The following is a 27,764-nucleotide window of genomic DNA, read 5'->3' on the forward strand; positions in this document are numbered from 1 at the left end:
GAATTATGAACAAATAAAATAAACAAGAATATCCGATTTCATTAAAATAAATTATACTCCCCTTAAAGAAACAAAAACCTGACATTAGACTAAATAGGATAGGCCTACAGTACAATGAAAACAAGAATACAAAACAAAAATAGCCTAATTGATTTGAGAAAGTGCCAACATCATGCAATATTTCATGCTATCCATTTGTCCAGCCACCCACTTCATTGCCTGCAGAGATGGACTGGCCATCTGGCATAGCCTACATTTTTCTTGTGGGCAGATGTACCTTGGTAGCCTGACTAAGTTCGGAATGGCACCCAGGCTAGTAGGCCTACCTTGGGGCTGATTGAATTGAATTTATGTTTATATTATTATTAGTAGTAGTAGTAGTAGTAGCAGTAGTATTATTATTATTAATAATAATAATAATAATAATAATAATAATAATAATAATATCAAAAATTGCCAACTGTTGGCCCAAAGCAGACAGTCAATGGACATTGGTTAATTTTTTGTACTGACACTGGCTGACCCAATAAAAGCTCTCATCAGGCTCCTCCCACTTTGGGTAAAAAAGAGTGAAAATGTCAAAATGGAAAAGCATAGGAAAACAGCACAAATCTAGCCTAGTTTCAACAGTAGCCTGCAAGTATATATCAGGCCTACTCAAGGCAGAGGAGATGGAGGAGAGTGTGACAAGCAGAGCTTATAATAGAGCATAAAGCATAGCCAGGTTTGTCACTATATATTTGGAATACCCAAATGTCAACAAACAATGGAAAAGCTAGACAGAAGGGAGGTGTAGCCAAGAGCACTACAAATGGGCTAGAACTGGTGCCTTCTTCCTTGTATCTGATGTGTATGCATGTGTGTGTGGGCTAGAGGGAGGGGATACATGTGATGTGCTGTGTGTTCATCCTGTGGATATATGTCTGTGTGTAATGGAATGCATGTGTCTACTCTATGTTTCCTATGTGTTTTATACTATTCCTATCAGTGAGACCAAAGACCATTTTCATGCAGGCATGACGATAAAGTATATTCTATTCTATTTTATTCTATTCTATTCTATTCTACCCCTCAGAGCAAACTCACGAATCCCCTCCCCTTCCATTTTGTCCACTCATAACTGGCGCTCCTGTGGTAAAAAGGCTGCATAAGCCTAGCTTATGTACAGCTTCTTCGAGCTCATTATTGCAAGAGGCACAGTAGAGATTTGAGTTTGCTCAACTGTTGTAGACTAATATGACCCCATTGAACAACGTGGGATGTGTGCCAAAATCCCTACCCGGGACGAAAGTCCTGAAAATGACCACAACAGATGACACTATTATCACACTACAGGTGAATTTTTCCCTTTATAGATATCCCCATACATTTCTACCAGATTAATCTTCATATTAAGAGAAATACTTTTTGTATTACACTTAACTACGCCTAAAAAATAAAATAAAAAATGCAAATGAGGCAATATCTCATTAAATATGCATACATATAAACCCTTGAAGCTACAGAATTTCTGAGGTGATCACAATGTTTACAATGACCATGTAGTGTATGTGTACGAATTCTGGTTTGATATTTGTAATTGTGTTTTGTGCTGTATTGAATGGAAAATGAAATGAAGTGCATACAAATCTTACCCAGGACCTAGACTATAACTGGCGTCACTATGGATACAAACATCAGCCAAATTAATTAATAATAACCCAAAAGGACCACTAGGTGGTGGGCTCAGACTATATAAACTTGATGTGTGCCTATATGAACATTGCGTGTCATGTTTAACTGTAGCAAATGTGTGATGGAAGACAAAGAAGGTGGATTGTTTTTTAAAGTTGATTGCATCGTTTTTTCAACATACTGTATAAATAGACGTTCATTTCTTTATAGGCTACTGTCTTCATTGAGTTCTTCTATGCTGTGCTTTGGCCCAAAGCATTCTTTCATTTCATTGTCCATGGTAGGCCTACATGTATTTATTCACTCAATTGTTGGAGATGTATGGGAAGTGTTTTTGTTGTTGTTGTTGGTTGATAATTCAGCTTCATTCACTAAAGTAAACCTCTGGAATTTTCCCATCTTTGGCTCACACAATCAGTTGACCACATTGGGATAAGTGATGGCCACTTCATTACCCCTGATTGCCACTAACTGCATTTTTATTGTATTTGTATGACATCTGTGAATGAAATAAAGTTTCAGTGATGTCTGAACATTGTCTAAGGCCCACTTCACAGCATATCACACTCAACTGGGGTGACCTAAACAGGAGTATGCTCAAGAGAATGATCTGGTAAAGAATTGTCTAAACCCTTGCTTTGTATTCTACAACTTTAAGGGATGTCAGGAGAAGACGAGAGCTGTAAATTTGTTTATGAGGTATTTTTTTGTCAATATACTTTTGCTTCCCATCAGGGTTGGATTTTTCCATGCTTTCACTGTGAGAGAAAGATAAATGGCCAACAGACAATTTTATATAGGTCTTTTTACGCAACTTTACCAGGGGTGCCAATAAAAAATGTGGAGGGCACTGTAAGCCAGTGGTTCTCAAACTTTTTCTGTCATTCCCTACTTTGGAGGTGGAGACATTTCAAGCCCCACCTAATCCCATCAACCTAGCAAAAACAATAACGTGATTTTTTTTTTTTTTGCATTTTGGTTGTACGTTACAGTACATTCCCCGTCTCGATCGGCTGGATTAGATGTTATTTTAATTCATATGTCGGTCTGTTTATGACTTCTATGTTTGTGTGTAGCTATTTTGTTTTGAATCTATGATCTTCCTTGTCAAAAAAGGCATTATGAAAGATGGGCACAAAAAAATCTAATTTCCTCCTTGTTCATCGCACCCCACCTGTCATGTCTATATTCCCCACTAGTGGGGCCTGTCCGACACTTTGAGAACCACTGCTGTAAAGTTTGGCTACTTAGTCATAGCTTGCTGGACTGCATGCTTTGGACAATATAAAATGTATAGGGCTCATAATGCATGCCATATAAATGATATAAATGGTAAATGATCAGTTTATGGTCACACTATTGTTTGCTCTTTGTGGAATTTTCATTTCTGAACTCAAAGAAATTCACATGCTTGCTGATAGGCTACAGAATGTTGTCTCTTCATTTCAGATTCTCTTCTGGTTCAACCACTTTACAGCAGTTAGATAGGACAAATATTTATGGTAAAATTACAGAAATGTTCATTTACATGGGGTTTCATGTTAAGCCTGTTGTTTGAAACAGAAGAGCAGGAGCAACAACAACAACAACAATAACAATAATAATCTTTAATTGAGACATTTCATAACACCATTCTTTCATTGACATGTGTTCTCCATTTATTTATTTTCACATTATTTATGTATTTAACTGGAATTTATCCGACATGATAAAATTCATTCATCTGAAATAGAACTGACAGAAGTATTGTCAGATTAACATTCTCCAATGAGTTCACTGAAGAAATAAGACTGGTCTGTTGACAAAGAAAAACATCTCTAACACCCAAATAATTAAAACAGCAATATTTACAACCCAATAGTTTGGCAACTTAAAAAATGATTAATAATACAGTTACATATTGTCAATAAAATTAAACTTCCAGGGAGCTGTACGCCATATCTGGCAATCCATCTGTATTTCAAAAAAACTGTTAGGACAGAATAAAATCAGTGAAATAAGTGCTGTACAACACTTTGACGCAAAATAGTATTAGTCATCATTTTAGAACTAGGTGTCTAAATAGACCATCTAAAATTAACTACAAAGTAAGTTCACTTCGTAACATCTATTATTATTGTGAATAACAAAATGGATTTTAAGAAATGATTCCAAGCTTTGAAGAGGTTGTCTAAATGTATTAGTAACCACAGCTTTCCCCTTACCTTCAAATGGCTTATTGAATAATACAGTATTATTTGATCTGTTCTTAAAGGAGCAGATCTTTTAAAAGCACTATCACAAATACAGCAGAATACTCTTGCCCTTTTACATTCTATTGTGGATGACACCTTGGTTTATGTCTGGTTTGGTCATACTTCTCTCTTGGTCAAATCCAATATTCAAACACTGAGTGTCCTGAATACTGCAGAACTGGCTGATTGTCTCTAGTTTTCTTTTGCATGTTTTATGTTGAGTTCAGAGCTAGACCTTATTGTATCTCCATAACCACTGGTTAATTATGATGCAATCAATAAATTTAAGGACACCACTGTGGGCAGTTATAGAACAACATTGTGTTTTTGTAAACATATTTGTTTACTTTTCTCCAAATACTGACTGCAATATTAAATGGATTTTTAGTCCATGCCAAGGAAGTAAGTAAACAAGAATGTGTGTAAATACAGTTCTGATGAGGAGTTTGAACCATTTAATCAAATAAACCATGCTCTTCATTAGAAAATAAATTATTATAAGGCTGCCAGCAAAATGATGCCCAAAATCTCTGAATACAGACTGATAGCAGTCTTTCTAAAAACTAAATAAGTAAACTATTCACCAAACCTTGAAAAGCTAAGAGTCTAGAAATGGGCTGCAGTATTTAAAGCAATCATATTTTTTACAGGAACAAACAGTAAAATACACACATATTCAAACATACAGAGAGAGAGAGAGAAAGACAGAGAGAGAGAGAGAGAGAGAGAGAGAGAGAGATTGAGCAACACAAATTCTCAAAACATTTTATCCTAACTTAAAGGGCATTGCAGAAATTAAACCAATAAACTCAACGGCTACAGGTAAGAAAGGGGAAAACTGATTGTAAAATCCAAACACCCCTGTAGGGTTTTAAGCCACTGGTCACAAGACAATTTGTTGTAATATTAAGCCAGACATGCAAGGCTGAGATCAGAGACACTTTCAGAAACTGAGAAAGCCTCCAGTTGGTGTGATAAACAATTTTGCATCCAGTGGAGAATGTGACTTGTGTTGAATTTCTACGATCATTATGTACATTATGTACAGTAATCAATTAGTGTTTTTTGTACATGCTTAGATATTCTGGAAAACCCTAAGAAAAGAAGCATAATCACATAAGGCATAAAATATGTACAGACCTGGTCTAAATGTGTTTGTATCAAACTGACTCCTGTCAAATATTCACACATCTTCAACAAAACCTATATTGAAACATATGTACAAAAATACAAATTCAAATGCCCTAGAATATATATATTTATATAAGGTTTTAATCTTTCAATTAAAAATCTGAAAATAACTTTTCTTTAGAAATTATATTTGAGACCATGCATTTGCCCAAACGTCCCCATCCAGGCATCATTTCAGTAATCTTTGGGGCCATTAATGTTGCAAAATGTTGAAGTTGTTATATGGGGTGTCTACATAGATTTGAGCCTTTTTGAGGTCTCTATGCTGCACTAGTTGAGGTGACTCAACCGTTTTGGGCACAGGGTGAGAAAGACGTATCAGCTTCCAGTCTCTGGCCTCCTCTACACTTTTGACTCACTCTCAATGTTGGCGATGTCCCCGTTCCTCTCTGTCTGGTCCATGCCTGTGTGGTCCTCTTTCTCCTCCTGCTCGTCAGTGTTCAGCACTCCCTGTTGGCTGAGTTTACTGGCCACAGACCACGTCAGTGGGAGACGGGATCGGGCTGTCATCTCAGCAAGTTCCCTTGCACTGCAACTAGGCGTGTTGGTCTCATATATCTCATGGAAACTGTTATAGTCTACCTCGTAAAAACCATCCTCAAGTGTCAGAACTGGAGTGAAACGGTAGCCCCATTTGATCTCACTGGAAACATAGGAGCTTCTCGCTTGGCATGTCATTCCTAATGAAAACAAGGAATAGAAGGGTGTTATAAATAAATATATTGTTCATTACACAGGATCTGTCAAACATATATGGTAAAGTACATCTAGTATAAACTGTAATATGCAATGTACAAAGGCTGCATGTGTAAATCTGTCCCTTGAAAACATATACCATATGAGGTGAATCTAGATTAATCTGTCTATGGAGTGGACTACAGGAGCATATGACATAGAGTACGCTACAAGTATATACAAGTTGTAGTCTTGTACAGATGTTGCAGATGTTCAGTCATTTCTGTGTACAACAAAAACATTAACAAATGGTGTAAGTGCAGTAAATCTGAAAACAATCTACCTAGTGAAAGCTGTACATTTTTGAGAATATAATCTATATTGTATAATCAATCAAGTAATCAAATATGACTTTTTAAGTTCTTAGAGTATGGTGAGCACTGAAGTACTTGAAAAGTTGTGAGAGCATTGGCTGACCCAGAAGTACTTTAATGCGGCCTTAGTTCTGAGCTGGCAGTTACAAGATGGAGAGCAAAAGAAACAATTGTGTGGCCTGGAAGTGAGGCACAGTAGACTTACATCAACACAGACAGCATAGGCCTAATCAGCTAATCAGCAGTGCTTATACTGGCTGAACTTCAGAATGCAGATAACTTCAAAATAAGCAGAGATGTAAAAGTCCGGATTCAGACAGCAAAAGCCCTGTCATGTATTGGTTCTTCACACAGGTGATATCACTAATTACCTGATCTACCTGGCTTAAGAGCTGTGCTAATTAGAATCAGCTGATTAAGTGAATGGTTAGAACAAAAATGTGGCAGGACTTTTACTTTCTGAAGCCAGACTTTTACACCTCTGAAAATAAGCAATAGAGTTAGGTCATATCAATACTTTTTCACCCTAAAGGCCACTTTACAGTGCATATTGAAATGATATCTGATTTGATTTGATTTTCCCCTTGGTACTTACTACACTTGATACTTACAGAGTGCTCTTTGGATCTTTTGTGTACCTTTCGCATTTAACTGCTGCACATTTTGATACAACAAAGTCACAGGTTCTGATCAGTTCCATAATGAAACAATTAAGCACTTGAAATCTCATGAGGCACATAGGGATACTTCAGGGAGATCTGATAAAAGAGTTCTATTAGGAACAATGTTCTTGAAAGTGCTTCTGCGGAATACAGTGAAAAGGAATTGAGTTATTCAGAGTAGTCATTCCTGGTCATGCTGGTCAATGTTTATTTGGCTGTTATTTTCCAAGTCAATCTCTCATTGTTAATGGAATTATTCAAAATAGTGTGATATCTGTATGTGGATCTGTGCACAAAAGTAATTCTCCATTTACAAATTTACTGAAACCAAACAAACCGGCAACAAAATCTTCCTTTTTTTCCTGGACTATTATCTGCATCTACATTGACCAGACCAGAGGAGCTCACCAGACATTGTCAAAAAGGTCAGTGTTCCGTGACTTATTAGTTTGTTATGAACAGCAGATTAGGAGAGGCTATAAGAAGCACATTGACACAATCAGATATACGAATTTTAACCAAAACCAACAGTTTCAGCCCTGAGGTAAACAGAGACGGCAGACACCCACAGTCCAAAACCAGCACATTTACGTAAGCTTTGCCTCTTAGTCAGGGTCAGGTTGAACACAGCACTGTGTCTGTTTCATCAAAAACCTTTCGCAATATTAAGTCTATGCTACCACTGATGAGTGGCAACTGTAATTATCAAAAAATGTAATTAAGAATGGGCAGTGTATTACTCATCATAATTATATAATATAATAATAATATAATACTGTATTACTGTATTATATATTAAAGGTTGATCCTAAAATCCTGTTCACCCTTTCATTTTCTTCCAGTGGAAAGCTACTTTTAATGGCAGAATAGAGAATAACATCATCAACTCCTGCAACTAAATAGCTAAATAGCTAACCTACTATTTGATTGTTTTAATGCACATTGGGGTCCTGAAACATCATCCCTGCACATACCAATCATGGACTGTTTTTCCTCCTTCCATATGGGAGACGTGACTCCCCTTTTACACCATGGTCCTTGTTGCTCTGTGCACTGTGCACATTGCTCTGTGCACCTTATGTCCACATTGCCCCATGTGATGTTGTGTGTCAAAAAGTCCTTGTAACAGACACAGGTCAGCCATGAAAAGTGCCACCAGCTATTCCTCTCCTCACATGCCCACCATTCCACACAACCTTTCCCTTTATCCCATTCTGCTGTGCACAGCTGTCTAAAGGGTCCCCGTGGCTAATTTCAACATTTATATGTTTAAGGTCGGCATAAAAACATAGAGACATACAAAGATGCAGCAGCAAAGGGCACTGGTTTAACCAGTGTTAATGTAATTGTTACATTGCTTTCCCTGCTATGCTTGTTGGTGATTTAGTAATGCTATTCCTATTGGCTTGGGTGTCATTTATACCAATCACCATATCGTAATGTCAATAAAGAACTAAATACAAGTGATAATGATAATAAGTAGGGATGTAAATCAATACAAATGTGTGAAGATTACAATGTTTGAGATAAAATAAAAAATAATCGCAATGCAATTGTTGAATAGGTCATAATCTGCTTTTGATTTCACTTGTTTGATTTCAGACGTCAGTACAATGATTAGTAATAATAGTAAAATTGGAGTCAGATTGGTCAAATGATTATTCTAATTTAAAACAACCTCATCAGGGTGCCGAATAAGTCAAAATACGCATTACCTGGGACATTTGGGTGGCAACGAGCTCAGACCTTGTATTCTTCTCAGTTTATATAAATAAAGGAATATTTTTCAGTCATAATTTGTCTGCAGATTCTTCTGTTAAAAAATTGTGAGAAAATTGCGTTTCAAACTTAAAATCGTACTGAATCGTGAGTGGAGAGTATCGTTATATTCCTAATAATAAGTGATTAATACATAAATACTAATTCAAAGCTCAAAATGAAGTTACATGTGTGCTATAAAAGTACACTTGCATGTTGTCTGCTACACAAGCACACTACAACATGCTTGTGCTGTGTGGGTCCACTGGTTGTCTATGGGCAATGTTAAGCACAGTCTAAGTATTGAGGATAGGTGCTAAGGGCCTGAACACATTGGCTGATTCACAACTGGTGTGTGTGGTACTTCTGTGTTCACAGTTGGGCCACCAGTATTGTGTTCACAGTTAGGCCACCATGGTATTGTGTTCACAGTTAGGCCATCCTGGCATTGTGTGAAATTTGAATGAGTCTATGCCTATCCACTGCACACTGAATATCCACAGTGGACCAAAACATTTTTGGTGGCCATTGTCTGCTAACTGTTCCTCCCAATAGCAGTCAACCAGCATGTCAGACCATTTAAACGCAGTACCTGTCTGTTACTTCTTCTACTGTTATCTGTTAGGCTGTTGACCGGCTACACAAATTCAAGCTGTTTTAATCAAGCAGGGTAATAACATATTTTTTGAAATTTGACAAATTTGAAATTAATTAATTAATTAATTGACTCTCTGTGTTCTTTTAGCCTACTGTACATTTGAGAGCTTTTTATTTTGACCTGTATAGTAGGCCTATTCCTTGTTGATGTTCAAGAATGATCACTGAATGATCATAAATTATCACTGGTGCTCATCAATCTGATTAATGCAGAACAGTCATCTCATGCATGCTCAGACCTATATAAAATACAATCAACAATGAACGGTCAATTTGAGAAATATGGATTCGGCCTATTATCTTACAGAATGTGTGGGAACTCTTTAAGAGATTAGTTGGGGAAAAATTAGTAGAAAAATAAACAGCTTTAGTCAAGTAGGATATTGGCTATATACCTTTCAAGTCTTCATGAGACATCATTTGGAAACACATTTAGCATGAAACACTTTGTCCTGACAAAAGTAAGTATATCTGTAATCTGCAACAACAATTGATACTAATTTCTACATTAGGATGGAACATGGATTGATGGATGTCCAAAAAAGAAACAGAGCAACTAATAGAAAAAAAATGTGTGGTTACCTCCTACCTCAACAGGAATAGAAGGCACTGAAAGGCTAATAATATTACCATAGCCATTGGTTGGTGTGCCCTGCTGTTTAGATAACATTTGTTATATAACAGCAGTGGGCTTTCCTGCCTTCTCACTTTGGCACCAACAAAGATGAGGCTCTGCTTACACTCACACATCAACCACAGTTGCCATGGTAACCTCACAAACTACAGCGCAATTTATTACAGGCAGTTCACCATAACAATTCCAAGTCTATCAAGAATATGATTTGATTTCTGTGAGTCCTTTCGTGGATATATACAAATTTTACGTCTCACACATAGACCAATGTGCAATGTTTCCATGGATATGATCCACATCTGTCAACTTAATGATGAAAAATTAACTAATCAAAAAGGGTTCACAAATGTCCACTTAGCCTACTCTATTTAAGCAATATGAGTGAGAGTGGGGTTTGTAAGGGATATACCCACGGCTGTGGATCGGTTCCACGTACAACTAATCTAGTTTAAAGAAGTCAAATTCTGTTTTTTCCATCATTCATTTTCGGTCATCCTCTGCTCCCAAAAAAAATAGTAGCCTACCAATCAATAGACTTAGCATCTACTGTTGCCAAGCAACGGAAATTGTTACTGGGGCAGCAATGGCATAGTGTCATATACCATGACAACAGCAACAATGAACAAGTAAGGGATTATGCCCAACGAGGTGTCCATTATCAGAAATAAGTGGACGACGCGGAGGCGTGCTTCCGCAAAGTCTATTTATTACTGATAATGGACGCATCAAAGGGCATTATCCCGTTTATACCATGGTCACTTACGAAATAAATAAATATGAAATCAATTATTAATACTAAATGAGTTTTAGAGCTAAAATTGTTAGTTTTTTCCCCTTTCGTAGATATTTCCCCTTTTATTACTCGTAGAAATATTCGTAGATATTTCCCCTTTTATTACTTTAATAAATGAAATCTTTGTCAATTTAATTTGGCCTTTTTTGTGACTGATCTAAATCAACAGGGGTCCATCCAATTGGTGCTAATAGTCTCACAATTAGTGAGATGCCTGAGTGCAGTGAATGTCTAAAGTATAGTAATATAAAGACACCTGTGTCTGGAAGGTCCAGTCACTGGTCAATCAGTATTCCTGGCTATAATTCCACCATGAAGACAAAAGAACACTCCAAACAACTCAAAGAAAAGGTTATTGACAAGCATAAGTGAGGGGATGGATAAAAAAAAAAAAATCAAGTCACTGAACATCCTTTGGAATTCAGTGAAATCCATCATTAAGGAATGTAGGGAATATGGCAAATGTGCCTAGAGCATGCCATCACCACAAACTGAGTGACTGTTGAAGAAGAATAATGGTGGGGCAAGGCACCTATGACAACATGCTTCAGCAGCTGAGATGGAAGAAACTGTCAGACACCAAACAGGACGAGGACCACAAAAGCGTCACGTTAGAATGTTTATTTAAGGGTTGGGGGTTACAGGGGTTTCAGGGGTTCCGGGAGTTCCAAGAGTCTGCGTGTGTGTGTTCCCCAATAGCCGAAAGCAGCAATGGCAGGAGCTGGATGATCCGGGAAGTCCTGGGGAAAACACACACAACAGCAATTGAAACGAAGCAGCAGTACAGTCAAGGGCTAGGCTGTATTCAGAGAAGAGAGACGGAAGGCAGGTCAAGATTACCGGGCTGGAGATCAAAGAAGTAGTCGAGCCGGGTCTGGGTTCACAGGCAAAGAGTAAGAGTCGTTTTCAAGACAGGCAGGTAACTGGTGCGGTTTGCAGACGATCTGACAAGTGTGGACTGAAAAGCAAGGCTTTATATACCGGGCATGATGAGTGGTGAATGCAGTGCAGCTGGTAGGTAAACGAGGGTGAGGCAGAGCAGAGCAGGAACAGGTGGAGGTCATCAGACTTTAATCAGCGCGTGTTACCAGGCAGAGAGAGAGCTCATGACAGAAACTATGCATGAGTGGCAAAGCCCATATTAAATCTTGACTAAAGTTTGCCCAAAGACATGTGGGAGACTCCAAGGTCAAATGGAAGAAGTTTTGTTGGTCTGATGAGACCAAAATTGAGCTTTTTGGCCATCAGACTAGATGCTATTTTTGGCGGACACCAAACACTGCATCACCAAAAACGCACCATCCGGAATTTGAAGCATGGTGGTATAGCATTATGCTGTGGGGATACTTCTCGACAGCAGGCCCTGGAAGGCTTGTAAAGGTAAATGTAAAATTAATTCAGCAAAATATATGGAAATCCTAGAGGACAATCTGATTCAGCCTGCAAGGGAACTATGATTTCCGGAGAAGATTTACTCTCCAATGAGCTGAAGTCTACAACAAAAACTACACAGAAATGGTTTGAAGACAACAATTGGTGAATGTTCTAGAGTGGCCGAGTCAAAGCCCAGACCTCAATCCTAAAGAATATCTGTGGCTGGGCTGTTCACACCCAATCTCCTTCCAACCTGGCAGAGCTTGAGCAGTTTTGCAAAGAAAAATCCACACATATCCACACAGACTCCATGCTTTAATTGCGGCCAAAGGTGCATCTACTTAGTGCTGAAGGGGGTGAATATTTATGCAATCGCTTATTTTGCATTATATATTTTTAATTAATTTGTAGAAATCTTTGTAGAAATCTTTTTTCACGGTGACATTAAAGAGGGGATTTTTTTGTAAATGATTGCAAAAAGGGCAATTCGGCCTTTGGAATTAAAATAGCCCCACATCATCACATACCCTTCACCATACCTAGAGATTGGCTTGGTTTTATTTTTATGCTCATTGAGCTCAATGCAAATCAAACCAGCTAATAGGCTAACTGAAATAAAACCATGGCAATCTCTAGGTATGGTGAAGGGTATGTGATGATGTGGGGCTATTTTAATTCCAAAGGCCAAGGGAACTTTATCAAGGTGCATACAGTAGTATCCTGGATCCGTGAAACAACTGGCCTTTAAAAATAAAAATATGGTTTCTTTTGTAGAGTTTTAACCAGCATCTGTGGATGGAGTGTCAAACTATGTTCAATGGTAATCAGTAGTTTCCAGAGCCTATGCAGTGATTTTCTCTACAGAAACAGGTCTGTTTGAAACAGACCATAAACATCATGGCCATCCAATATTGTTGTTCAGCCCTGCCCCTTGTGTACAAAGATTTATTTGGATCCTCTGAATATTTTAATGATAATATGTACTAGAGAATCCTTCACAGAACTTAATTTCAAGGAGCATTATTCTTTCAGGTTTTTGTTGCCCCCGTCCCAACTTTTTTGAGACGCGTTGCTGGCATCAAAATAAAAACTAGTGTATATTTTTCATAAATACAATTTGTAAGTTCCAACATTTGATATGCTGCCTACCGTTATGTTCTTTTTGCAACTAAATATGGGTTGACGTGATTTTGATTATTCTATTCTGATTTACATTCTGCACATTCTACTTTTTTGGAAATGGGGCTGTAAATAAAGTAATAAATTAAGAAGTAGCAAAATAGCCAAATTAACTTGACACATATCGAATATATGTAACATTTTGTCATACTGACACAAAGAAGTGACATACAATTTGACTGACACAGTTGCCTTTCAGTATGCAGGAATAATCCTGATAATGTTAGACTGTAGGTCAGTGAGATGTGCATAAAGTCATGTGCATAAAGGTGTTATTCTGCAACGTTATTGGCAGTAAAGCTTTGGTATGATTTCCCTTAAAAAGTATAATAATAAGTAAGGAATTCCTATTTTCCTTCCTTTTACTGGAAGTGTATACTGCTTGTGTGTCTTTGTAACAATCTCCACATTGTTTCAATAATATTTCCCAACCATTTAATTTAACGTTCCACATCATTACTAAAGACTAACTAAAGGGGAGGTAATGACAGATTTAATTTATATAAATTATATTTATATATCTCCACCTGATTATCACTGAATTGCATGGTAAAGCATTATGCTTACCTGTTGCCTCCACCATGCCCTCCAAAATGACTACAATCTCGAGCTCTTCTTTGGCCAGGTGGGCCTTGGAGATCTCCCAGAAAGGACTGTGCTGGTTGATCTCATGGCAGATGATAAGTGGTGACACAAGGAAGAGTCTGTCGTCCCCAGTGTCATAGCCCACATTCATGTCTGTTTGGTTTAAGGGAATGAACTCCCCTTCCTTTGTCTGCTTTGACTTGATCAACTTGGCTCTGATAGAGGCTTCCACAATGTGTGAGTTACGAAGGTCTCCTACTCTGAACATCAGGCACAATCGACCATCCCTCATGGAGATGACTGCATTGGTAGAGAATACTAGAGTTTCTGCCCTCTTCTTGGGCTGCGAGATCTTCACAAACATACAACCCACCATGAAGGCATTTACAATAGATCCCAACACTGATTGCACCAAGAGAAGGACAATACCCTCAAGGCATTTGTCTGTAATGACCCTGTATCCATATCCAATGGTTGTCTCTGTTTCTATTGAGAACAAAAAAGCTGATACAAAACCATTTAAGTTATTAACGCAGGGAGTCCACTGGTTGTCTCCAATGTGATCCAAATCACCTCGGATATATGCAATAAGCCACCACATGAAACCAAAAAAGAGCCATGTTACAGTATAAACTAAGACAAAAATAAAAAGATTAAACCTCCACTTAAGGTCTACTAGAGTGGTAAAGATGTCCGTAAGGTAGCGATATGTCTCACGAACATTGCCATGATGCACGTTGCACTTTCCATCTTTGCGCACATATCTCTGGATCTTCTTTTTTGCCTGTTCTTTTTCCACACGTTTTTTTGGTAGATCATCCCTGACTTGCTTGGGCAGTTTGGGTTGTCTGATTGTAACAGGGCTCTCCACATCCTGCTCCATTGGGGAATTTATAAAGATCTTAGCCTACAAGAGAAAACACAAAGGTTAGCAAGAATTAGAATAGAATAATTAAAAGGTTAATGAGTGAGCTGCTTAAAGACCTGGGTTGAGCGGATTGTCACAACTTCTTTGAGAGATGATGACTGCATTAGAGCATAGATCAGCTACCTAGAGTGCATAGTAGGTCAACACAAAATCAAATTAGAGAGCTGTCAGAACATATTCTTTTCTTGGAGAAAAAAAACCTGCCAAGGACTAGGGGCATTGTTCAGCCTTTTCTATTCAACTTGTCTGACAGTAATAAGTCCATGGTCAAGAAATATAATAGGATTTCTTCAAGGGCTAAACGCTTTTAGACATACCTGAAGCACCTTTGTGTATTTTGGAGTAAGAGCAGCCTGCAAGAATTTTCCATGTAAGCACCAGAAAGCATGATTTCTTCTGATAATTCAACTCACATCTTTCCAGTACAAAAATATGTATTTGCATGGAACCTACTGGGAAAACGGGATGCTTCTATTTAAAGCCCTGTCAGACTAGTCATTTACATGGAGCTCTGCAAAGCTTTTCTCATGACTAATCCCTGTGCCACAGGACACCGGCAGTAGCATAGACAAGAGGTAGGAAATTCAATTAGTCCAGCTTCACTTGGCTCCTGGCACACATCCCCCAGATCTATCATTCCCATCAGAATAATTTCCCATCAAGACTACAAATAAATATCTTGATTGAAAGTATTCACTGACAAAAAGCTCACATAAATATATATCATATATACTGTGTTTTACTTTACCCAAATCAATATATTCATCTTTGCTTTATTGCCATCTTTCACCATTTTCCCAACTGTTGGGGTGAGAAGCAACCAACTGGCTGAGAGGATGGTGTGGTGGCTGGGGAAGGTATGACAGAGGGACAGGGCTTAGCTAGCATCTGACTTCCCTCTGCTGACTTTACTAGATGGGGCCCTATTGGTTTAGAGATCTTAATGCTCATCTATCAAATGCTTGATGGTGTTTTAAGCCCCCACCGTCGACTTCAAGGCAGCGCTGCAACCATCGACTTCAAGGCACATAATCCTAACCTTAACCCTAACCCTAACCCTAGTGCCTCCCAAGCAGCGCTGCCTGGAAGACGACGTTGGGGGCTTAAAACACCAAATCAAACAAACCACTTATAATCATCAAAAACATGTGAAGGACAGATAAACAAACCTGTCATTCCAGATAGCTGCTTAAACTCTTGTAGACTATTAATTTAGAAACGTGTAAAATTGTTTGAAATAGTAAAATATAATAATTTATTATTTTTTTCTGAATACAAAAATAGGCCCTATAGTCATTGAGCCAGAAGAGTTGGCCTGTAGGGGAATGAGTCTCATAGTGATTTTTGGCAAGGCATATGTCACAGCCACACCAGGCTCCCCTCCAGCCACACCCACTGCTCACTCTCCTGATGCTCCCCTCACTCGTTCACTCTCCCCAGTCTACTAATGACCTGCACCTGTTCCCAATCAGCCTCACTCCCTACTTAAACCCCAGTCTCCCCTCAGTCTTTGTCTGGCCTCGTCTTTGGCAACCCCTCATTCCTGTTCGGCGTGAAGAAGGGTTCCCCAGAGACTCAGACTCCTACCTGGTAGGGATGGGCAAAGCGAGGCTTTATGAAACACTGAAACGTTCGAAGCAATTGTGCCGAACTTTTCCGAGGCTTCGAAACAATTCCGACACCTCAGAGCTGTTTAGGGTGAAACAAATCTGTCAAATTCTTCGTATTGGAGATGTAGTCTTTAAAGTTCGTGGCTCACTGTGTTACCTGTGTTTAGTCTATGTCAAAAGCTAAGCGGTCATGCCCTTGGTCAATTACTGGATGGGAGACCACATGAAGTCACAATAAAGAGAATCTTATTGCTGCCACTAGTGTTTTCTAAATCACTTTCTTCTTATAAAAACTCTCGATTTTTGACCATTCTGAGAGTTTAGTTGGTTTTGAACCACGTTTCGAAGCAGTGTTTCGAAACACGTGTGCTTCGAAGCCTCAACACTGATTCGAGACGTCGGTTTCGAAAGTCACACCCCTACTACCTGGAAGCTCTCCTGAGTGTTACGTGCGAACTTTGTTGAGACCTTGTTGATTCCTGTGGGCCTTTTGTGAGTATTGTTTGGACTCTTCGCTGTTGGTCACCTCCTGTACCTTGAAACTCCAGTGCTTCAGTAGTGTTTTCCCCCTGAGTGTTTTCTCCTTTGCCTGCCTTCCATTGGACTTACTAAACCCTGCCAGTTTGTGAAATAAACCCATTTAACCCGATTCTCTGTTGTCTGAGCCTGTGTCGGTGACAGTATACCTACTAGCGCTAGAAAATAAGCGATAACATTGCATTGGTAGTAGCTTTTGTGTGTTATCACCCTGTTTATGTTTATTATATGCTTATACAGGGATATATTACAGGTATGTAAATGCGCCATTATCTAATGAAATTTGCAATAATTGCATCCATTTCAAGTACAGAAATCTTTGGATTGGATCAATTCAAGTTAAAATGTATTTTTTTGTTTTCATTTTGGTGACATATTATAGTGAAATATAATTCCTGAATGCTGTATTTTTGAAAATATCTTCATACATTTGCTGACAACCCATGCTATATATGTTCCAGAAATGTTATTTACTTTCCATTTAATGGCCATTTCTGCTGCCATTTTTCTTTTTCCGGCCTCCTGCTTCAGTTGATTTAGATCATCAATTGCATCAATTTTAATCAATGAGATATAATAGCATATTCTACTGTACTGCATCAGTAAAATAAAGTTGAAACTAACAAGCTAATATCATACAGATGCCAATGGCGTGATGAAACAATGCTGTTAAAACATTGGAATTGTAATGCTACTAAAGATAGCTTGTTTAACACACTAATTGTTAGTAAGTATTTTCTACATACAGTAGAATTCAGTTTAACATCTTATGCCATTTTACACATTCATTTGTCCTGTGAAGACCTGATGTTTTCTCTGTGCAAAACATTTTCATGACCCTCACAATAGCAGATGGTTTCTGTGGTAACTTCCTGTCCAAATAAAAGAACATATGGCCACAAACGGTATAATCTTTGACAAAAGTAGGTTTATAGCTATGTATAGAATGCCTGTTGACATTTTTCCCTAAAGAGATTTACTAGTTTTCAAGTCTGGCTGGAATGGAAAATAACCAACAGTGGCATTCCCTGACATGGATTGTTCGAACAAAGGTCACATAATTTCATGTGGTGATCATATTAGCAGTGGAGACTTCCTGTTACAAGACAGTATGATATGTCTTTTGTGCCACACCAACAAAGCACAGTACACGTTAGCTGTGTTGTCATATCAGCAGCTGTCCCAGCCCACACAGCACATAGTATCTCTGAATTACATCCACTCTCTGTTTACACTCCCTGATAACTAGAAGCACACACAGCCAATGTGTGGTTTTAAAGTACAGAATATGTAGCAAATGGCCACAATTTCTTAACATCCTGCTGTTTTTTTCCTTGAATCAGGAAATATCTGTTATTATCACTGTCTCCACAATGCGAAGAGCACTGTGTTTCTCCACTTAACAGTAAAAAGGGGCTCACACAAACTCTCAATACATTCCATTTCACTAAATCCTTGACCATTTTCTGTTTTTATGGTAACATACATTAAGATGAATTTGTTGTATCTTTAAATTTCAAGGTTAAAGGTAGCTGTCTATGATAAATCTCTGTCATCCTCTTCAAGAACAGCCCTCTGTTTTTCGGTCTCGCATTTCACCGCCTGACAATCAGACACCGGAGTTCAATTCCCAAACCTACATGCAATTCCATGTCACTTTGGATAAAAGCGTCTGCTAAATACCAGGTCAACTTTAACTTTTAGCTTTAATTATATATCCCTCAAGCCAAACCCATGCATCATCAGATTGGTCTCAGCTTAAGTGTCTGTGGAGTGCTAAATACATCCCACCATAGTAATACAGGTAGCCTACAAGCTGCAAAATCACAGTATTTGTGTGAGCAAATGTTGAGTGCCATGTGGACATTGCTAGCTTCAAATAAACTGATGTGTCAAATCAAGCAGAGAGACTTGACACATGGTTTCTCATATCATTACTCTGTGAGCCCTGAAGAGATTTGATTAGGGCTGGGATTTGTGATATCCGCTGACAGTGTGTGCACACTGGGGAATACTGTGTGTGGGATAAAACGCAAAGCAAATGACATTTTCATCTCCAGACAATGCTGTTAATTTGCAGAGTGGGGAATGTGTAAATAGAGACAGATGTACAATCCCACAAACAGCACTTCAATGAATTGTGCCCTATATTGGTCCTTTGTACTTTGTCCTTACCTCTAAGAGAGCTCTAGGTAACCTTTTTGTCTTGGAGGAAAGGTGCCTCTATATCTCGTCTTCAGAAAGAAATAGCACACAATTCTGCAATGATTGTTTGAAGACAAAACAAACAACTAAAGACAAATGCCTTTATGCAAATGAGTGGTGCTGAATGGAATAAGCCATGTGTAACTGAGGTAGGTACAAGAAGGTACATTTTTTTTTCTTTTGCAATAAATATGACTTCCTGAAGACTTGGACATTTGTCTTCATCTATGAAGGTCTGACTGACTGAGACGTCAGCTCATCGATAAATTGGTTCATCCATTGAGTAAGCAGTGTTGCGCTTTTCTATTTCCTGCACTTAAGTTGTACTTAAACTGCACCTGCAGTATAACATAGGGTGTACAGGCTCCCCTCTATCCTCTGTGAAGAGCTGGGATTCTAAAAATCAGTTTCATAATTATTCAGGCATTTAAATTCAAACCAAGCTCTCATGATGCTACATAGCTGTGTTACAAATAGACACATAAATGAAAAATAAAGCCTGCTAATATTCATGACGGCTTTCAAAAGACACAGCCCAATGCTTTGGCTAGTCTAAATGGACACATTTACATAGCTGTTGTGTGCAGTGGAGCACATTTATTGTTTTCGGTTTTGAGTAGCAGATGTCTCGCAATAACTTGGTATGCTAAAAGATGGCAGTGTGGATACAGCTTTCAGACAGCAGGTATAACTCAGAAGCTTAAACACACAAACACAATGATGAACAGAAAGAAAGCAGCTGGCTAGCATATGAGTGAGCAAATATATGATTCACTAGTCTTATTAGAGATCATCTCAACTGTAAGGAGAGTGCTATTGCTATTGCTTTAAACATGATACATGACAATTTTGCTTCCCCACAATGGTAATCCTGAAATAAACTTATATGACTGAGGAAGAGACTGATTTCATTTTATTTAGTTTATTTAGTGATCCATAGTTTAGCCGTTTTATCATCATGCCATTACATTTTTCAGCAAATAAATACCACAAATTACATATTACTATAGAGCTATTACTACATTAGTTTTTTAGAGGAAAGAATCAAAATGAAGGAATAAAATGTGTCTTAGGGAACACTTATATAATACCCTTTATTATGATCAAGTTAAGAGTTATTTTCAAAAGTATTTCCAACTTATTTTTCATGAATGTCATTATCAAAAATGTAAAGGTTCAGTAAACCTTTGAAGGACTACAATACATCAATGGAACAACACTCTGACTTATTACTCCTGTGTATACCCATCCATTCTGGTATTTCAGTATACATGTTGATTACAATTTCTTTTTACTTTGCTGAAAATTCTGAACCTGTTTAACTGCTTTGATGTCACTCTGCATGTTAACTTTCCCACACACTCTAAAGGCCACATATTAGACCCTGTCTGCTCCTCTGGCACCACCACGTCTAACATGTGCACAGGATCTTTCTGTCTGCAATCATAAGGCTGTGAGCCCCAGAGCCGCCTCTAGCGCCATTACATACAGGACCACTAACAGCATAGTCCAGTGTTTCTCAAACTTTTTCAGACCAAGGACCACTTAAAAAAAAACACGGACCACCTAGCTTAAAAAAAAGAGTAAACCTACTTCAACAGTATATTACACAATAGGCCTACTCACTGAACCACCTTGCTTACTGTCTTTGCACCTTGCTTATTGTGTCAGAGGATTCATATGATTTAAACTGGCATAGCTTACATAGGCAGTGTTGCAAAACTGTTTGGATTTACATACAAGTTGGTTCAATATTGCAAACAACTCATCTATATTATATTTTATTTTGTCTTGAATTTTTTCACAACAAAAAAGCACTATCTACCACCAGCTCCTGTCTACCCTGACTACCTTTTATAATGCGCGTTCTCCCTTCTGTGCTCCTGCTAGATCCTTTTCTGCCTTTTCCCCAGTTGATTAACAGTATGTCTTTAAACTTGCTAGGCCTATCACCTGCCTCCTCGACCCTATAATATCTCATAATATCCCATAATCTCTCTCTCTCTCTCTTCCTCTCTATATTAAATTAATCTCTCATTCATCAGCTGAAAGGAGATCTAGGATGGGCGGGGCCAGGCTAGTACTGTATACTTGTGCAATACAATTACAGACGTACATTAAGGGGTCACCAAAGAATCCTTTTGTTACTTGTGACCTTGTAGAGAATATGAAAATGAGTGTGGCTTTAGAAAACACATATTTTTGTACAAAATTTGAAGATTTTTTGCAAACAAGGGTAGAGCATGTAAGAGTTGTGATTTACAAGGAGTTTTAGTTTAAGTGGATGGGGAGAAGTTGAGATACGCAATTTATTTTCTTCGCATAGTACAAGGCAGCACCATGTGGCGGTCATAAATATGTACCGCTATGCAGTACATCTAGTTAATTCAATTAATTTCAACCTGCAGCTGGCAGGCACTTGGTGTCAGTCAAATAGTGTTCTTGTAACTAGCAATGAGGTCATAAGTTAACTTTGGCTGGCTGTTATAACATTAACTAATATAGCTAATATTGTTTGTTAGTATCATTATAAACCAAAGTTGCTTTGTCATCTTAGGCTATTTAGCATTTAGGCCATAACTACATTATTGTACTATAATGTATGCCTGCAGGGGAAAAAAAGTTTCAAATTATTTGATGCTTTAATGCAGCTTTGGGTAATAGTAGGCTTTGGGAGGTGAGCATATTTCAGTGTCCAACCAATAATAGAGGGCCACCTGGGCCAAAAATGCCAGGGCTGATTAAGTCCAGCCATGCTGCTGAGACACTTCTTCATGCATTTATCACCTCCAGGTTATACTACTGTAACATCCTAGTCTCTGGAATCTCAGCAAAGAATAAACAGATTACAGTATGTAAAAAATCTGCTGCTATAGGGTGCTCAGATGCACTAGGCCATGGGATTACATCATCCCCATGCTTTAGCATCTACACTGGCTCCCAGTTCAATACTATATTCAATGTAATCATTCTACTAGTACACAAATCTCTCCACAATCCCTCCTTATCTATCCAATCTAATTCCTTACCCTTAGTCCTACACCTAACACTCTTCAGATGCCCATCCGTTATCCACTCCCCATGTACTGCTAATATATTATTATTATTATTATTATTATTATTATTATTATTACTAGTGCAGTGCCCGTTCAAACATGTCCTGTAGAAAACCCCAAGCCCAATTACATACCCACAGGTACATGTATGCCTGATAGGGAAAAACATCATTCCAGCTAAGCATTCAATAATGAATACTGAATATTATATTATAATATATTAGTCTATAATTAACGTGCAGTTAAGCAGAATTTAGGCATGGCTGCATGTGGCATTTTTACAGATCAAAATGACATAAGCCTAACAGCTGTTCTGAGTTAAGGCTATATGTTTATTGTTAAACTTACTGAATAACTTCCTGATAGAGAAGACAAACCATTTTGTGGAATGATGCATCATCATATGAAATTTGCAATGATCAAACTGTGGTAGCCTATAGCCTATAGCTTTGATGAAAGGCTATATGTTTAGCCTATTCAATAATTTAATGATATACAGTAGAAGCCAAACCATTTTGTAGAGAGATTTGCAACAATGTGATTCAAAAACAGTCTTTGGTAGCATAAGTGACAGGTCGCTATCTGCCCCTTGTTGTCTAGCTGTGTGGCATTCTGAAAAGTCCTTAAATTATTAGCCTATCGTTCGTTTCAATTTGGGACCTTGAGTTGTAATTCCTCTGTATGTCCTGTTGGTGACCTCAGTGAGAAGTACTGTTAAGACGCTCTTAGCCAGTAACGAGAACTCTGGAGCACTCGTAGATCTACGAGTGTTTTCACAACGTTCTTAAGCTACGATGGTTTCGGGAAACAGTCGGCAAATCTTAAGACGTTCGTAAGAGGGATTTTACGACGCTCTTAGGCTTAAGATGCTTTCGGGAAACTGGGCCCAGGGCTATTCGAAGTGTCAGTTTTTTGTACATCATTTTTACGTCATTGTGAATAGCCACTGCATAGCCGCGCTTGTTGGCGTATTGTTGCAAAATCCGCGGAATCATTATATGCAAGCAAACAGCAAACAAGGAGTCTTTATTGTTGATGTCAGACATGATAATCATCCAAACATCTTGCATCTTGACCCGTGATTTAGTGTTGCCAAAACTCTCTGTCTCTGGTCCTGCGCTGTGCTGTGTGAGAGGGGCAGTGGCTAGTAGAGCAGCGAATGCCAATCTGTGCTTCTATTACCGAGATATTTAACAATATCTTCGGCACAGGGCTTTGAACCAGGGTCCAATTTCCCGAAAGCATCTCAAGCCTAAGAGCGTCGTAAAGTCCCTCTTACGAACGTCTTAAGATTTGCCAACTGTTTCCCGAAACCATCGTAGCTTAAGAACGTCGCGGAAAACACTCCGTAGATCTACGAAAGTGCTCCAGAGTTCTCGGGCACCGCTAAGAGCGTCTTAACAGTACTTCTCACTGAGGTCACCAACAGGACATACAGAGGAATTACAACTTAGAATACATAATCCAACTTATGTTCCCATTCTTTATTGTGTTTACCTGTGATGAATCAGATTTTAGCGTGCAAAATAGCTTACATTTAATGGTCATAATAATGTGATGAAAAGCGGACAAAAATGCAATCAAGTTATGAAACGAGACGTTGCCAGAATTGGCATTATCTTTGCTAAGTGAAGGCTATATTTTATTAGGCCTATGAGGTCTTAAATCTTAAATAATTACAATTATTTATGTTTGTGTGTGGTATATAACCTAGCCTACTTGGGATGCTTACATGCAGATGTCAAAGTGTTTCTATTTTCGTATTGATGTGAATTAATGTGTAGATCCGAGGTTTGAATAGTAGGCCTGGCTGTGACGTGCAGTCACCTGACATCACCATCAAATTAGAGGATATTTGAGAACTATTAACTTGGACAGCTCCCCTTAAGAGCATCTTAAAGGAGAATTCCGGTGTGATATTGACCTAAAGTGTATTGAAACATGATACCGAGTGTGAACGTATGTCTCATAGCCCATCTCGGCTTGTCCCCTGCACTCCAAAATCTGGCGCTAGTTAGCCGATGCTACCAACAGCTTTTTCAATAGTGGTGCTTCGGCATCGGGCTAGCCATGCAAATAAATCACTGTTTTACACCCATTTACGAGGCTCAATGTATCTCCACACTTCATTGGTAGACTTCGAGGGCCCTGACATTTTAAAACGAGACATTGAGAACTTTGAAAAAGCACTGGTAGTTTACTTACAAGACGATTTATACAGACAGTATCTTCACGAAGTTTAGCGTTTGCAGCCATCTTGAATTTAGTCACGATAAGTCGAGCAACGAGTAAGAATGAACAGGTATGATAAGGGATCAGATTCCAAAAATAATTCAGTGGAAATGCATGGATTCCAGTTGCTACTGGAAGAAACTGGAATCCATGCATTTCCACTCGTTTTAAATGTCAGGGCCCTCGGAAGTCTACCAATGAAGTGTGGAGATACATTGAGCCTCGTAAATGGGTGTAAAACAGTGATTTATTTGCATGGCTAGCCCGATGCCAAAGCACCACTATTGAAAAAGCTGTTGGTAGCATCGGCTAACTAGCGCCAGATTTTGGAGTGCAGGGGACAAGCCGAGATGGGCTATGAGACATACGTTCACACTCGGTATCATGTTTCAATACACTTTAGGTCAATATCACACCGGAATTCTCCTTTAAGAGCAGTGCACGCGTGTTCACGCTAAAAGCATGTTCGGGAAACAGTCGGAAAAACCAAACGAACGATCGTGAGATGAATCGTAGAAAACCCCCTTAAGAGCGTGTCTCCGTCGTTATCGGGAAACTGGGCCCAGAATTTTTTCCCAATAGGTTCGTTCCGAACAGAAACAGTATTTTAACGTAACGGTTTTTGGTTCAACCCTAAAATTGAGGTTCCTGAACCGGTTAGAACAAAAAAATAAAGTTCCCGAACCAGTTAATTACGTTCCATGCATGTCAGCTGCGGGACATACAAATAAGTAGGCTGATCATTAGAACTTTAAAATTATATTGTTAGTCTACATAATTTCCTGTCTAAAGTCTTTCCTAGTTAATTAATATGTCCTAATTAAAGTCTCTATCCTGTCATCAAACATTAAAAAAGCACTATAGGCTACATTATGTAAGTGGCATAACTGTAATTCTGACATGCCTACATTTTTTTCAGTATTATACATGAAATAAGACAAAGAAAATATCTGCCATGTTGTTTATCAGCTAGTTCATTTGTTAGTTGTGGGGTCAAACGAAAAATGCTGCCGCATAGGATTCTCGCAATGTCTTCCCATCTGAACAAAAAAGTTAAAATGCCAAATATGAGAACTATTAGCCTATGTTTTAAACAAAGACTTCTTATGCGTTATGGTTTGTAGTATTGTTTATTTGGTTGTTGATTGACATTGTTGTTTATTATTGATATTCTCCTTAATATAGTCTTACCATGCTATTGTTATTGTTATTATATTATTGATTGAATGGGCATTTTTTTTTATTATTGCCATTTTCCTACATTTTCATTGTTTACTTCATTAGGCTATACAATTTTAAGTATTATATTGTTTTTGTATGTGTATGTCGCTTTGGAAATCACCATAATCATAACCATAACCATATCCATAACCATAAACTGTCTCTTTGTTAGTACCTTGTTTCACAGAATGAATCTGTGTATTTTCATTCACTTCATAGGAGGTGTATTGTATATCTGTTATGCTCAAAATCTCACAAATAAATCATACAAAAAAAAAAGTTTGATATCAATCGGACACGGTTCGACAGATACAAGATCGACCCCTGGGGAACACCACAGGTCAAGGACCTTGGTGTTGAGGTACAGTTGCCGATAGCAACAAAGAAGCTCCTTTCTTGTAGATATGATTTGAGCCAGTTGATAACTACAGTATGCCTGTGAATCCAACCCACTGTTCTAGTCTGTGTAGTAAAATAAGTCCCTTCAGGGCGGAACAAGACCCCTCCGCTGCGCATCGGGGTCCGGTTTGCCCTGTCGGGACTTAATGACCTGCGTTCTATACATTATCCCACTTATTACCCGGCTACTTGCCAAAACGAAATAATAAACTCCCCAAGATATGCCTACATAGCCTAGCCTATTTGTTACCGTTCATCGTGGCATTTGCTGAAACAAATAGTTCGCAACAACACACACTGAACTTGAATCAAACGTTCTTTAGAACACAGCTGATCAACCTCTGCTTTCACTTTTGAATGAAGTTCCAGTCCTTGCGTAGTGATATGAAATACCTGAATTAGAAGCACAAACTCCGTTGCCATTGACAGCGGTCATTATTTTTTTCAGAGGTCCTTTCCCAAGAAATAATGACCTCTAGAACTTTGGGAAATCCCATTCAAGTCAATGGAGCGTTCTACTTGCCTTGTGAAGAGCCGTGTAATAAAATGATATAGTCACCGAATGATGACTGACTGCACTGAAAAAATGTCCCCCCGCCTCTTTTATTTGCTCTGGTTGCACTCAAAAAACTGAAATTTGGGGAAGATGATTCGATTCAGTTAAAAGTAAAAAATCAAGGTTGTGTGTGCAAATTAGATAATTAATTAATAGACACCCGAAAATGGTAACACCGAACACATGTTATTAATGCATAACCGATATGTGTATGTATTAGTGCTTAATAAGGTCTGTATTAAGTATCATTACATATTTATTAGGTCTTTATGCAACAATTTCTTATTCTTACTCAATAAGTGAATTATTCTTGGTAAATCCTGAATAAGCAACTAGTTGGTCTTAATGTAAGGTTATTAATACATAGTATTAATAGAAAATGTATAGCCTTCTAATACATTATCTTAATATGTTATTACTCTGTCACTGTAAGTCACATTTAGACAGTGAATTAGTCTATACACTCTCTATTTTAATCCATACTATATACCAGTAACCTTAGATCGAGATCAATTGGTTGCTTAAGGATTTACAAAGAATAAAGGATCTATTGATTAAGAATAATAAATTGTTCAATAAAGACCTAAGAAATATGCAATGGTGCTTAATACAGACCTTGTTGAGCACTAATACATACACATATTAGTGAATGGCTAACATGTGCTTGCTAAAATAAAATGTTACCCAGAAAATAAATGATAAAGATTGTAAAGTACATTGAATCTTCAGTGTTAGAAACCTTTTTTTTTAAAAAAAAAAACAAGGGGCTTTTCTCAATACAAAGTACGCTAAAGAACGGTCTCCCGTTCTTGAAAGTTTGAACTTGAAAAGTTAAGATTGTGATCTTAAGCAGCAATTATGATAGGTAGGCCTATTATGTATCAATGCTGCCATTTCTCTTATGTGAGTGTCAAGTCTGAGCTGACGTAATGCATTGTGGAATCTTCAAGCCACCAAGTCACCACCCGATGCATCCTTGATAAAACCAGCGATTCGAGAACACTTCCGGGAATGTTATGCGTTCTTGAATAAATGCGAACTTGTGAATTGGAACAGTACTTCGGCGGTGATTGATGACGTTTCAGAACGATTTTCAAGTTCATGAGAACACAAGTATAGAAAAGAACGCATATTGAGAAAAGCCCAAGAGTTTTGTCAAAGTTCTCAGTTTCAGTCCATTTTCTATATATGTATGTAATGTATGTACTAGGGATGTAACAATTACCGGTA

General features: G+C 38.1%; 1 protein-coding gene across 2 annotated transcripts in view; it reads right to left on the reverse strand.

Moving 5' to 3' along the window:
* Positions 1 to 3,266: 3,266 nt before the first annotated feature.
* The window catches only part of kcnj6 (potassium inwardly rectifying channel subfamily J member 6), a 28,955-nt gene continuing 4,457 nt past the window's right edge, over positions 3,267 to 27,764 (reverse strand). For both annotated transcript variants that reach the window (XM_048237708.1, XM_048237709.1), the window contains exons 2-3: positions 13,773 to 14,697; positions 3,267 to 5,779 (exon numbers count right to left, since the gene is read on the reverse strand). In XM_048237708.1, coding sequence (XP_048093665.1) covers positions 5,442 to 5,779; positions 13,773 to 14,673 — 1,239 coding nt within the window. In that variant the 5' untranslated portion in view covers positions 14,674 to 14,697 and the 3' untranslated portion in view covers positions 3,267 to 5,441. The remainder of the gene's footprint in view (positions 5,780 to 13,772; positions 14,698 to 27,764) is intronic.

Source organism: Alosa alosa, chromosome 2 (assembly GCF_017589495.1).
Source record: "Alosa alosa isolate M-15738 ecotype Scorff River chromosome 2, AALO_Geno_1.1, whole genome shotgun sequence".
Classification (NCBI taxonomy): domain Eukaryota; kingdom Metazoa; phylum Chordata; class Actinopteri; order Clupeiformes; family Clupeidae; genus Alosa; species Alosa alosa.